Raw genomic sequence first — 12,129 nt, 5'->3', positions numbered from 1 at the left:
TCTCACAGTACATTATTTTTCTCTCTTGTCCCACTAACATGAAAGCCTTTCTGAGCTGAGAGACTATTCTGAGGGTCTGACAGAGAATGAGGAGGCAGAAGAGGGTAGCAACTCTCCTCAATCTACATGTGGATCTGGGCAATCTGTCATCTCTCTACTTACTCGGGAAGAATTAAAGAAGCTCATAGAGGAAGTGAAGGCACTAGATGAAGCAACATTAAAGGTATGTGTCCTTTCTCAGCCATCAAATTGCTTTGTAATATGATTTTTTTCCCTGTAGTGATCTAATAGTAAAGATTCTACAAACTATAGTTCAGTGAATTTGATTGCAGGCAAACTTGCAGCATTTGGTTTTTTAAAATATTATTTATTTTTAAGTTTTTTTTAAAAATTGATTGCCAAATTCTTTTCTTCTCTCTGGTATCTTCCCCATCCATTGAGAAGGCAAGCAATATGATATCAACTATACGTATGAAATCACATAAAACATATTTCCATATTAGACAAAAAAAGTAGAAAAATAAAGTGAGAAATTTCTACTTCAATTTGCACTCAGAGTTCATCAGTTCTCTTTTTGGAGGTGGATAACATTTCTCATCATGAGTCCTGCACAATTGTCTTTCATTGTTGTCTTGATCAGAGTGGCTGACTCTTTCATAGTTGATCATCATTACAATAATGCTGTTACCATGTACAATGTTCTCCTGGTTCTGCTCACTTCACTTTGCATCAGTTCATCTATGTCTTCCCAGGTTTTCTGAGACCATTCTCTTATAACTTCTTATAGCATGATAGCATTCAATGGCAATCATCTATCACAATTTGTTCAGCCATTGCTGAGTATCCCCCTAACTTCCAATTCTTTACCATCACAAAAAAGCTACTATAAATATTTTTGTATATATGGGTCTTTTTCCTTTTTCATTGATCTCTTTGGGATGTAGAACAATAGGTATGCAATTACATATGTGTAATAACAAATCTAATATGTCACACTATTATCTATGCCTGTAGTTTCTATTTAGTGTTGAAAGTCGACCTGAGGATTCAGTGTGGTTTGTAGGATTTCGTGTGAGGATACATGGTGATTTATGTGTTGAAGTGTCACCAGGATGGTTCTCTGCCTCAGAATGGTTTCCCCAGCCTCTCTGAAATTCCACAATTAGAGATTCATTCCTTTAGATGTTTGATGGCATTTTTGGTTTTCTAGATGTTCCAGCTATAGTAAAAATATTCCAGGTAAGACTAATATCTTAAGCCCTTATCTGTTAACATAGTTAACAGAATAGATGGAGGACCAAAATTTAAAAGAAGTGGGAGAAAGATGCTTGAAAAGACAAATTTGCCTTCTTTTTTATTTACTTGTTTGTTTTTATTTTACATCAGGCCTCTATTTCTTTTAGCCAAAGATCAACTTTGCTATTTCACAATGTTACCTACAACTGGTCAGTTTGTCTGAGGGTGTGAGGATGGTTCCCACATGCTTCCCTTGTTCAAGTCCACTCCTCTGTGAAGACATATTAAAGTTATTGGGTCACAAACACAGAGATAAAAGGAACCTTTCAGCTAATCAGATATCTCTCAAGCAAGAGTTATTCTTGGGATCCAATAACTTCAAGATCACAAGATCATAGATTTAGAACTAGGAAGGGACCTCAGACATTGTAATCATAATGATCATGTAACCGATTATAAAAGAAAAAGAAAACAAGCTGATGGTGAGAGAGCTGCTAACTGAAGTCCCTTCTAGGTGGTAAACAACAGAGGGCATAGGATGACTACTTTCCATTCCACCATGGGATTGATGCCTCTGGTAGTTCATTAATAGAAGTAAGGAATCTCCATGTTGAAGAGGACCTTAAAGCTCATCTACTCCATTCCCAGTTGTATGGTCACTGTGGTGGTAATAGCAGCTCCTCACATTCATAGAGCACATTCCTGTCCTGAAGTACTTTCTCCATAACAACCCTGTGACATGTGACCCCTGGCTATATTCTGTTTATCCATTCTAACTGCTTCTTGTGATGAATGGAGATGCTGAGGCTCAGAGAGTTGAAGAGATTTGACCAAGGTCACCTAGTTTGTGAATAATGTTTGATACTCAGTGAGCATTTTTAACATGCTACGAAGAAGACTAGATCTTCATGCTCCTAGGAGGGCTCTTTCTATTCTACTTCACTATTACAGGACCACAAGAAGAACAGGTAAATCTAGGACCCAGAAGTCTGCTTCATGAAGAAGACTGGAGTGAGGATCGATCACCTCAGAGAGGGGAGCTTTGTCCTGGTCAGAACGCCGTGTTCTGAGGTGCCCAGGTCCATATAGTGACATGGCATATGGATAATAGAAAAATGGCTAGAATCATGGAATGTTAGAGCTGGGGGGGGGGTGGAACTTAGAGAGATAATACTCTTCTATCCTCTCATTTTACAGATGAGGAAACTGAGGACAAGAGAAAAATAAGGACCTTGCCAATATCGCACAATTAATCAGGGGGCAGAACAAAGACCTAAACCCAGGCTTTATGATTACAGGGCCAATGAAGATTTTTAAAATAACAGGTTGAGGGGCAGCTAGGTGGTGCAGTGAGTAGAGCACCAGCCTTGGAGTCAGGAGGAACTGAGTTCAAACCCAGCCTCAGACACTTGACATACTTCCTAGTTGTGTGACCTTGGGCAAGTCACTTAACCCCAATTGTCCTGGCTTCTCCCCTCCAAAAAAAAAAAGATCGATAAAATAGTAGGTTGTGTGTGTATGTGTGTGTGTGTGTGTGTGAGAGAGAGAGAGAGAGAGAGAGAGAGAGAGAGAATGAGAACAGACCTACTCATATATACAAACATATGGAGAAAGTGGCAATGCTTTGCATTTACTGGTCTGAAATCTATTATTTTTATTACTGTCTGAGAAATTATAATCCACTCTGCTCTGAAATAAAGTCCGTACTATCAAAACAGTCAAAATAGAAGCACTATGGGAAATTTTAGTCAGGAGAATTTATATTTGGTTAGTGGAAAGTGTCAGGGAAAAATATAAATTAACACAACCAACATAAAAGAAACTAATATAAAGAGGGAACAATCAAATTCTGCTTGGGGAAGAAAAGGGAAATCTTCATGGATCAGACAACCTCTGAGTCAGGATTTGAAGGAAGAGAAAGTCTTGGGATCATTGGATTTGGGGCTGGCAAAGCCCTTAGATGTTCTTGTTTGAATCTCTCATTGTATAGGTGAGGCCCAGTGAGGGGCCTAAGGTCATGCAACCAACAATTGGCTTAGACTATTCATTCGAACGCATTTAAATATGTTTTAATATTTTCTTTCCACAGCAATTTGACAGCATTCATGTTACCATTTTGCATAAGGAGGAAGGGGCTGGCCTTGGATTCAGTTTAGCAGGAGGAGTCGATCTGGAAAACAAGGCAATCACAGTAAGCAGTCATAGTTTCTGGCTGTAGCTCAGGTCTCTGGGAATATGGATGAGGGCTGCTCAGTGATTTGAACATGGACAGCGTATCAGAGGGCCTTGCTAAGAAAGGGTCACTTTTGCCCATCAACTGAGCAAATGTTTACAGTGTCAGCTACCCCCCACCCCCACTGCAGGTGAAACTTCTGGGTTCAGGTTTTCTGGGAACTGAGGATTCTGAGGTTGGCTTGCTATCTGCTAAACCAAGATGCCTTTCCACATTTAAACCACACTAAATATTAATATGTACATTACCCACCTCATAGGAACGTGGTGAGGAAAATGCCTCATAAAACCTAAAGTACTACAGAGATGGAAGTGATTATTTATTTGGGACAAAGAAGATGAGCAAACACTTTGTTTCATCTTTACTTCCAGACATCTGACAGTGTGATAGAGCTCCACTGTGACAAAATGATCTGGAGGGCACGGACTTTTTTAGGATGGGATTTTCTTTGTTCTCATGTATTGGTCTTTGTTTTTGGTGTTATATTCAGGTTCACCGAGTATTTCCCAATGGACTAGCCTTTCAAGAAGGGACCATACAGAAAGGAGATGAGGTCCTTTCCATTAATGGGAAATCTCTTAAAGGCACCACACATAATGAAGCTTTGGCCATCATCCGCCAAGCTCGAGACCCAAAGCAGGCTGTTATTGTTACGAGGAAAATGCAGGAAGACGAGACAGGGCTGAATTCTTCCGTTGAGTCTGCATCTTCAGCAGCCAGTGAAGTTTCCACAGAATCAAGTAAGTTTTCCCCATTTTCTGAAATCCACAGATACCATGGCGCTTCATAACCCTTTGATTCCTTCCCTGCAAGGTAGCTAAGAACTCTTTTTCCCCATAGGTTTGGTGCCTGGTCATGGGACTACTTAGGGAGAGCAATGGTATGTGTGTATCAGGGAATGCAAGATATTCAGGAACTTTTGTACTTTATGGGTATCCTATTTGTTATCCCTTAGGGGTCAAGTAACAGTAGTGATAGCATCAGGTACCTGTGTAGGATTCTGAAGTCTGACACAGTATTTCTTGGTCTAGACTAAGGGTTCTTCACATTTTTGCATTTTGGCCTACTTGGCAGTATGGTGAGGTCTATGGATGCCTTCTCAGAATGCTGTTTCTAAATGCATATAATAAAATATGTAGGATTACAAAGAAAACATTATATTGAAATAAAATTATCATGTTCAATGTGGATACTTCAGGCTTAGAATATCTTTCTTGCTCTGGGCCTCATCCCCCACTTAGCTGTCTTTCTGGCCCAAACCTGCTATCACACCCTGATGTCTGGGACACCCAATGATGGAAGCAAAGACAGCCTGAGGGGCATCATCTCCTGCAAAGCCAGCTTGGCACATTCCAAAGCCATTGTCGACAATGAGAGCAGCAGTATCATCATCCATGGTAAACTCTGAAGAGGCAAGTTTAAATAAACACTGGAGAGAGAAGGTGGTGCCACACCTCAAGTCGGGGGAGAGGCAAGTGCATGCTGGGTGGAAGAGCTCACATCTCTTGGGCAGAAGATCTCATAGCTCCGCACCCTTCATATAACATGGTGCATTATATTTATTGCTGGTGCATCTCCCTTCTAAATTATGAACTCCATGAAGGCAGAAACCATGTGCTATTTGGTTTTTCTATCTCCCTTAATAGATATACAGTATGGGATAGTGAATAATGAGCTGACACATTCCAGATAGCACAAGATTTTAGCTGCCCTTCTTTTGGTTAATAAATAAGGGCATGCTTCCCAACAGCTAACTGTGATCCAAGTTATCGCATTTTGCTTCAGGAATGGCTTTGTTTCAGGGGTAAGACTACTCTATATTAATATTTATAGATTCCTCTACTTTGAGAAAATGACCCATTTCTACTTATATTCACATACAAAATCTGATTTCCACTCCCACCACCACTACACTGTCCAAGGTCATAAGTTACCTCCTAATCACTCTGACTGTCTGAAGCACTCCACCCTAATAAATGTAACCCACTCCCCGCCCCACCCCAGACTTTATTTTTCTCAACTAAAGGCATTTACTCAGGGTAACACACCAAGTAGGCTCCTTCTTAAGGGAGGTAGCACTCCAGCCAGGATCAGCCAGGGATTTTATAGAGGAAAATCTGCCACCACACACACACCTTTTAGAAATTCTCCTTCTTTTGCCTCTGTGAAATTATTTTATCCTGGTTCTTCTCTTGACTCTCTGACTGTTCAAGCTTGTCCTTCTTCTGGCCTCAAAATCAGGGAATTCTTCAAATCTCAGACTTTATTCCTCCAGTTTTCTCTTTTTACCTTCCTCAAATGAGATTATTTACTCACTCTATGAACTTAATCTTATTTGCAAATTTTGCAATGATATTCTTTGGATTCAATTTTCATTCTCTCACCCAGCAGGTGGGTCTCTTCAATGCCTTTGTGCCATGGTAAAAAGAAGTATTGGCCTGTATAGTTGGATGCTTTGCTTATACAGTTGAAAGTTTAGCATTTTCATAGATAATCCTCATAAATTCTGTGAATGGAATAAAGAACACCCCCTCTCATTTCTTCCCTTTCCAGTTTTTCCTGAAAGTCCATACCAGAGTATCTAGCTTATTCACCCCCATGTGGGAGCACCTAGAAGGAAATCAGACTTTAAGGCAACATTCCAAAATGATAGCACACAGAATGCCAGAAACAAAGCGAATCTTTCGTTAGTATAGATGGAGAATTTTATTCCAAGTTAGAATCAGACAATTTTAAAGCTGAAAGAGATTAAAGATCATCAAGTGACTAGATCCTAGTCCAATGCCCTCATTCCTCTGATAAGGAAAGCCAAGTCCAGAGAGGAAATGATTGACCTCAAGAAGAAAAAAAAATAGCAGAATGTAATGAGTGATTGAATATATGTGGCAGGGAGATGAAGGGGAGGAAGCTTACATAAGGAAGAGTATGATGGTATCAAGATAAATAGGGTAGTTAGATCACGTGGGGAAAAAAGGAGGGAAAGGAGAAGCAGCTATTTTGGAGCGAAGAAGAGGAATTCAGTCCTAGACAAGTTAAGTTTTAGGAAGACCATACAAGTCTATTGCTGATGTGTGTCTCCGTGTCCCATCCAGGCCTCTTGGAAATTTCAGACTTGAACCTGGATGGTATGTTAAGGCGAGAAGTGGAGCTTTAGGGAGTTCACTACGTAGCAGAACAGAGTTGTAATGCAACAATAGAGTGGCTGCTTTAAATTGTAGGCAGTTACACCTCTTAGGCTATAAGGACACACCTTGCCCTACTCTCCCATGCTGCAGCTGGCGCAATAACCGAAAGGCAAGGGAAAACCAAATGAAAAACAAAACCTTCTGATTGCCATGTTTGATAATGATAGGAGTAAATTTTGAATAAAACAGTCTGAGAGAGGGTGAATATATTTGCGTTCTTCTATTCCATTCACAGCACTCTTGAAAACACTACATGTGACTTTTAATAACTTTTGGTTGCTGGCACTGAACTGCGTACACTCATTTCTTTGTTAGCACAATAGTCCTAAGAAGGACTGTTTGGCTGGTGTTCAAGAATACTGTGTGAAGCCTTAGAAAAGTGCCTTTTAAAATGTTGCAAAAGAAACTCAACTCACTAAGAAGCCTGTAGACCTCAGCGGGGGCAGCCTTACTCCTCTGGAGGCAGAGAAATGAGGTAGATGCTGATAAACAGGTTATATGAGTCCCTATAGAGTCTAGCTAGCTACTCAGGGAATATTGCAACTGTCAATGAGATAATTTTTGGACTCGACTTAACACATAAACAGACTCTGATCATTCAAATTACATGTAAACAGAATTTGTATTATGACATGATAAAATGCCAGGACAACAGAATAGCTTCTTTAACTATTTCCTCTGTAAAGTCCTTCACTGATTGAATTTCTTGCTGCATATGTCACTGACTGTGGGAATGCTGAAGTCAATTCTATTCTAAGTCAAGTCGGAAACAATTGATTTTTTCTAGTTCAGAGATTCTAAACATATTTTTGCATCAGGATCTCCTTTGGTAGGTTGGTGAAATATCAAAATCTTAGAATAGTTTTTTTCCTGCAAAAAATAAAATTCATAGGATAACAAAACTGATTACACTGAAGCAAAGATGTAATTTCCCACTCCAAGTTCAAAGACCCTCTAAAATCTGTCCTTGGAATGGAGCCCATGTCAAGATCCCCTCTTCTCATCTCTTTAGATAGGTAGTTTTGTTGGGCTTTGTCTTAAACATGGATATCATTCTCTTTTCATCCACTCCCATGGTTTTAAGTTTGTTAGGATTTCATTAGTATGGCAACCTGGGGTGGAGGAAGGGGTGTAGAATTTCTTCTAACAAGGCAAGTTGGCATCTGCTCTGTGCTTGATGCTGAAGGAGTAATTTTGGCTTAAAACAGGCTGAGAGAGGGAGAGTAGATTTGCATGGACTTCTTCTATTCCATTCCCAGAACTCCTGAAAACACTAGGTGTTTAAGGAAGGCCATACAAGTTTTAGGAGAGTTGTCTAGGAAACTGAGAATTTAGTTAATTCTATTTGTTTTATTTTTAATTTATGGAATAAAACAAGCATTTCCATAACATAGTACAATAAAAAAAAGATGATAGCATAATTAGTTTTTCTAGAGTCACAAAGCCAGTACATGTCAGAGAAAGAACTGAACTGAGGTCTTTTTTGTTGTCTCTTTCTCCATTGTACCACAGGGTTTCCATAATCACATGGCTTCACTTACCACCTGCATATGGATATCTCCTACATTTCCAGCTCTAGTCCTGACCACTACCTTAAGTTCCCATAGTCTTTTATTTCTATCTCTACTGGGATGTCGCAGTGAAATTTCCAACTCAACATTTTCAAAACAAATCTTATTCTCTTTGACCCAGTGTCCCTCCTGACTTTAAAAAACCAACCAACCAACCAACCAAAAAACAACAACAAAATCCTGACAACAGCTGGCCACTTTTCCTAATGTCCCTATTTCTGTTGACCAGGACCAACAACCTCTATCAGAGTCACTCAGGTGCAACACCAGTGCTTCCTTTTTGTCTCTGTTCTCTCCCTCACAGCCCACGATCAGCCAAGAGTTACAAAGGCTTATTGACTTATGTCTCTAATATCACTCAAGTGCAGCTCCTCTTTTCTGGTCTATTTGCTTTGGGGGTATGGTAGAACTAGCTCATACTGACTTCAGAGAGAGGAGATTGGTAAATTTTCAGCATGTGCCTATGCACCTTGCAAACTGGCAAATGATACAAATTAGAGCTTGTTTATAGTTTTGTTAATTGCCCAGACTTAAGAAAGTGATGGAGAAAATATTAATAATGCAGATTAAATCTTAAAGTATCCAGCTCCTTTTTTTTCTTTCAGAAGATCTGAGTTCAAATACCACCTTGGGCACTTGCTAGCTGTGTGACTGTGGGCAAATCACTTAACCCCCTGGAGCCCCTCAATTCTCTGTTCTGTAAAATGGGAATAACAGTAGGACCTACCTTACACAGCTGTTATGAGGATCAAATGAGATAATATATGCACATGCTTTGAACACCTTATACAACTGGTAAACCACCATCACCATCTGCAAACAGAGGTTGTCCCCTGAAATAGCTCCCTGGTTGTTCTCTCTGCCTCAAGACTCTCCCCACCTCCAATCTCTCCTCCACCAAATCTATGCTGTCACTAAACTGGCAGGTCTGACCATGTCACATACACACCCCTACTCTCCAGCTCAACAAACTCTGGTGGCTCCTTATTACTTCTAGAATCCAATAGAAAGTCATATTTGGTATTTAAAAATTTTTCACAACCCAGAGCATTCTTACTTTTCTAGCATTCTTGTACACATTACTCTTCCTTCTGCATCTTCTTCAATAAAGCCATGTAGGCTGTCTCGCCATTCCTCACACATGATAATCTATCTCTCATGCCTGTGCCTTTACCCTTGTTGTCCTCAATGGTTGAACTGTTCTCCCTCTTCTCTGCATCTCTTGGAGACCCTGGTTCCCTTCAAGACCCTGCTCAAGGGCCTGCCCTTTCCGTAGGAGATCCTTCTTGGTTCCCCTTTCCCCCTCAGATGCTAGGACCCTCCTACTTCCCACCCTTCTACCCCCGGTTGGATTGTATCTGTTTTGCATGTGTTTGCAGGTACGACCTAGGTGTGCACATATATGTATATATATGAACATGTAAACATATATGTATATTTATACACGTTACCTAAGTAGATTATATAAACACATGCAAAGCCTACACACACATATGTTGTTTACCCAATTAGAATATAAATTCCTTGAGGCTTTAGTCTTTGTATTGTTTGCGCAAAGTGCCAGACACTGTACTCAATAAAGCTTCCTGGTGGATTGATTGCTAACTGTGAATATTCCCCAATGCCTTGTCCCGGATTCTTTTCTCTTCTTCATCTATACTATTTCACTTGGTGATCTCATCAGTTCACAACTCTCTCTCACCCCTCCTCTGCCAGATCCAATTAGTTGCCTGGTCCTGTAGTTTCTACCTCCATAACATCTCTTACATGTATCCCCTTCTCACCTCTGACACTGCCACTACCCTGGTGCAGACTCCCATCACCTCATACCTAGACCCCTGCGATAGCTTGCTGTGTCTGGTCTCTCTGTCACTCCGGCCCATCCTCCATGCACCTACCAACACAATCTTCCTAAAGCACAGTCTCTCATGTCACACACCCTCTTTCCACCCTACTCCCCTTACTCAATAGACTCTTGTGGCTCCCTATTACCTACAGGATCAAATATAAAATTTTCTGGGGCTTATAAAGCCCTCCATAACCTGGCCCTTTTCTCCTTTTCCAGTCTTTTTAGACTTCCCTCTAACATATATTCTGCAATCCAATAACACCATTCTCCTTACGGTTCCTCACCTATGCTACTCTATCTCTTGACTCCAAGTGTTTTCACTAACCCAGTTTCCAAGACCTAGGTAGAACTTTCTCTCTCATCTTCACCTCCTAGCTTCCCTGTCTTCCTTCAAGTGTTAGCCAAAGTCTTACCTTGTGCAAGAAACCTTTCTCTATCCTTCTAAATGCTAAGAATTCCCCTCCTGAGATTATCTTCCAATTCATCCTGTATATATCTTGTTTGTATATAGTCATTTACTTGTTGTCTCCCCCATTAAACTGTGAGCTTCTTGTGAGAAGGGACTATCTTTTGCCTTTCTTTGTATCTCCAGTGCTTACCATAGTAACTGGCACATAGTAGGTGCTTAATAAATCCTAGTCAGCTGAGTGATTAAGAAGCCCAGGTATTTGGAATATAGGAATATGTTGGCAGATAAATCAGGCTAAATTCAATCACATGTAGTGGTCCATAACTGGGAACGAATCTGAGGTGACAACCCAAGACAGTAACTTCAGACTGACCAACTGATATTTGGGCATTATCACATAGGTGCTCCACCATGGTACCCCTCATAAACTGGAAGAAAGTTAAGACCCCTTGAGTGTTAAACTAAATTTGTATTTTAAACAAGGTTCTCTCCACAACATTATATCAGGGAATGGCTTCCTCAACCCTCGAATATGACAGGAGAAAGGCTTGACTGACTTCAAAAGTTTTTATAAATTAGATGCCCTAATTTTAAAAGCATTCTCAGACATCTCCATTTCAAGAATGGATAAGTCTAGACATGAGGAAATAGCACTGTCCTAATATCTTGGAGGTTTGGCTTATTATTTGTTGGAGAAGAGGTACCTTTGGGAACTGTGTCCTTAAATGTGGGACTGTTAACCTCCCCTGAGGACAGTCCTTTAAATCAAAAATAGGCTTGAAGCAGTAAATCTATTTGAAGGTACTGGACTGGGATTGGGCTGGGGGGCAGTGATCATGAGCTTTCCATTTTGGGGGAAAGGCATTATGCTAGGCCAGGTCTCTATTAGAGCTATTTCTCATTCCACATAAAAGGTATAGAATCCTAATTTATATGCATATTTTCACATATGTTTGTGTATAAACATGTAAATACACATAAAATTATAATAAAATTCTTATATATGAGACTTTTACATTATACATACATATTTAAACATATACACATGACAGACAAATTATACACAATAGAATATTGCACACATCACATACACATGTAATATTACACACGTTACACATGTAATGTATATTATACATACATATGTAATACTGTATATATTACATCTATACACATATATTACACACATTAACATGTCCAATAAGGGCAAAAGACCTAGATTTTGTGCTAATCATAGATTTGGAGATTCTTAGAGCTGAAAGGAACCTTAGAGATTATCTGGTCCAACTCACTTATTTTATCAATGAGCAATCTAATAAAGCCTAGTGGAGATGGAATCCAGATCTCTCACCCCTGGCCTCTTGCTTCTCCCACTAATCATCTAGCTCTTTATGTATTACCGAGCACTAGCCTTCCAGCAACCCTACGAAGGAAATAGTTCTAATATTATCATCCCCGTTTATAGATGAGAAAATGGAGGATCAATCCTATATCCTTTGACCCCAGTGATCCCAGTACTTGGCACATAGCCCAAAGAAGTTATAGACACAAAGATCTAATATATGTCAAATTATACACAGCAGGATTATTTGTGGCTATAATGATACCAAATAGATGCCCGTCAATTGGGGATGACTGAAAAAAACTAC

The 12,129-nt window shown here is 39.9% G+C and overlaps 1 protein-coding gene across 1 annotated transcript in view; it reads left to right on the top strand.

Moving 5' to 3' along the window:
- IL16 (interleukin 16) overlaps positions 1-12,129 on the top strand; it is a 175,476-nt gene that overhangs the window by 159,660 nt on the left and 3,687 nt on the right. Inside the window, exons 17-19 of the mRNA XM_036736107.1 lie at positions 46-223; positions 3,326-3,427; positions 3,960-4,209. Coding sequence (XP_036592002.1) covers positions 46-223; positions 3,326-3,427; positions 3,960-4,209 — 530 coding nt within the window. The remainder of the gene's footprint in view (positions 1-45; positions 224-3,325; positions 3,428-3,959; positions 4,210-12,129) is intronic.

Source organism: Trichosurus vulpecula, chromosome 8, assembly GCF_011100635.1.
Source record: "Trichosurus vulpecula isolate mTriVul1 chromosome 8, mTriVul1.pri, whole genome shotgun sequence".
In the NCBI taxonomy this organism is placed as follows: Eukaryota; Metazoa; Chordata; class Mammalia; order Diprotodontia; family Phalangeridae; genus Trichosurus; species Trichosurus vulpecula.
The sequence above is the reverse complement of the archived record's forward strand: the minus strand, read 5'-3'. Positions and strand labels throughout refer to the sequence as shown.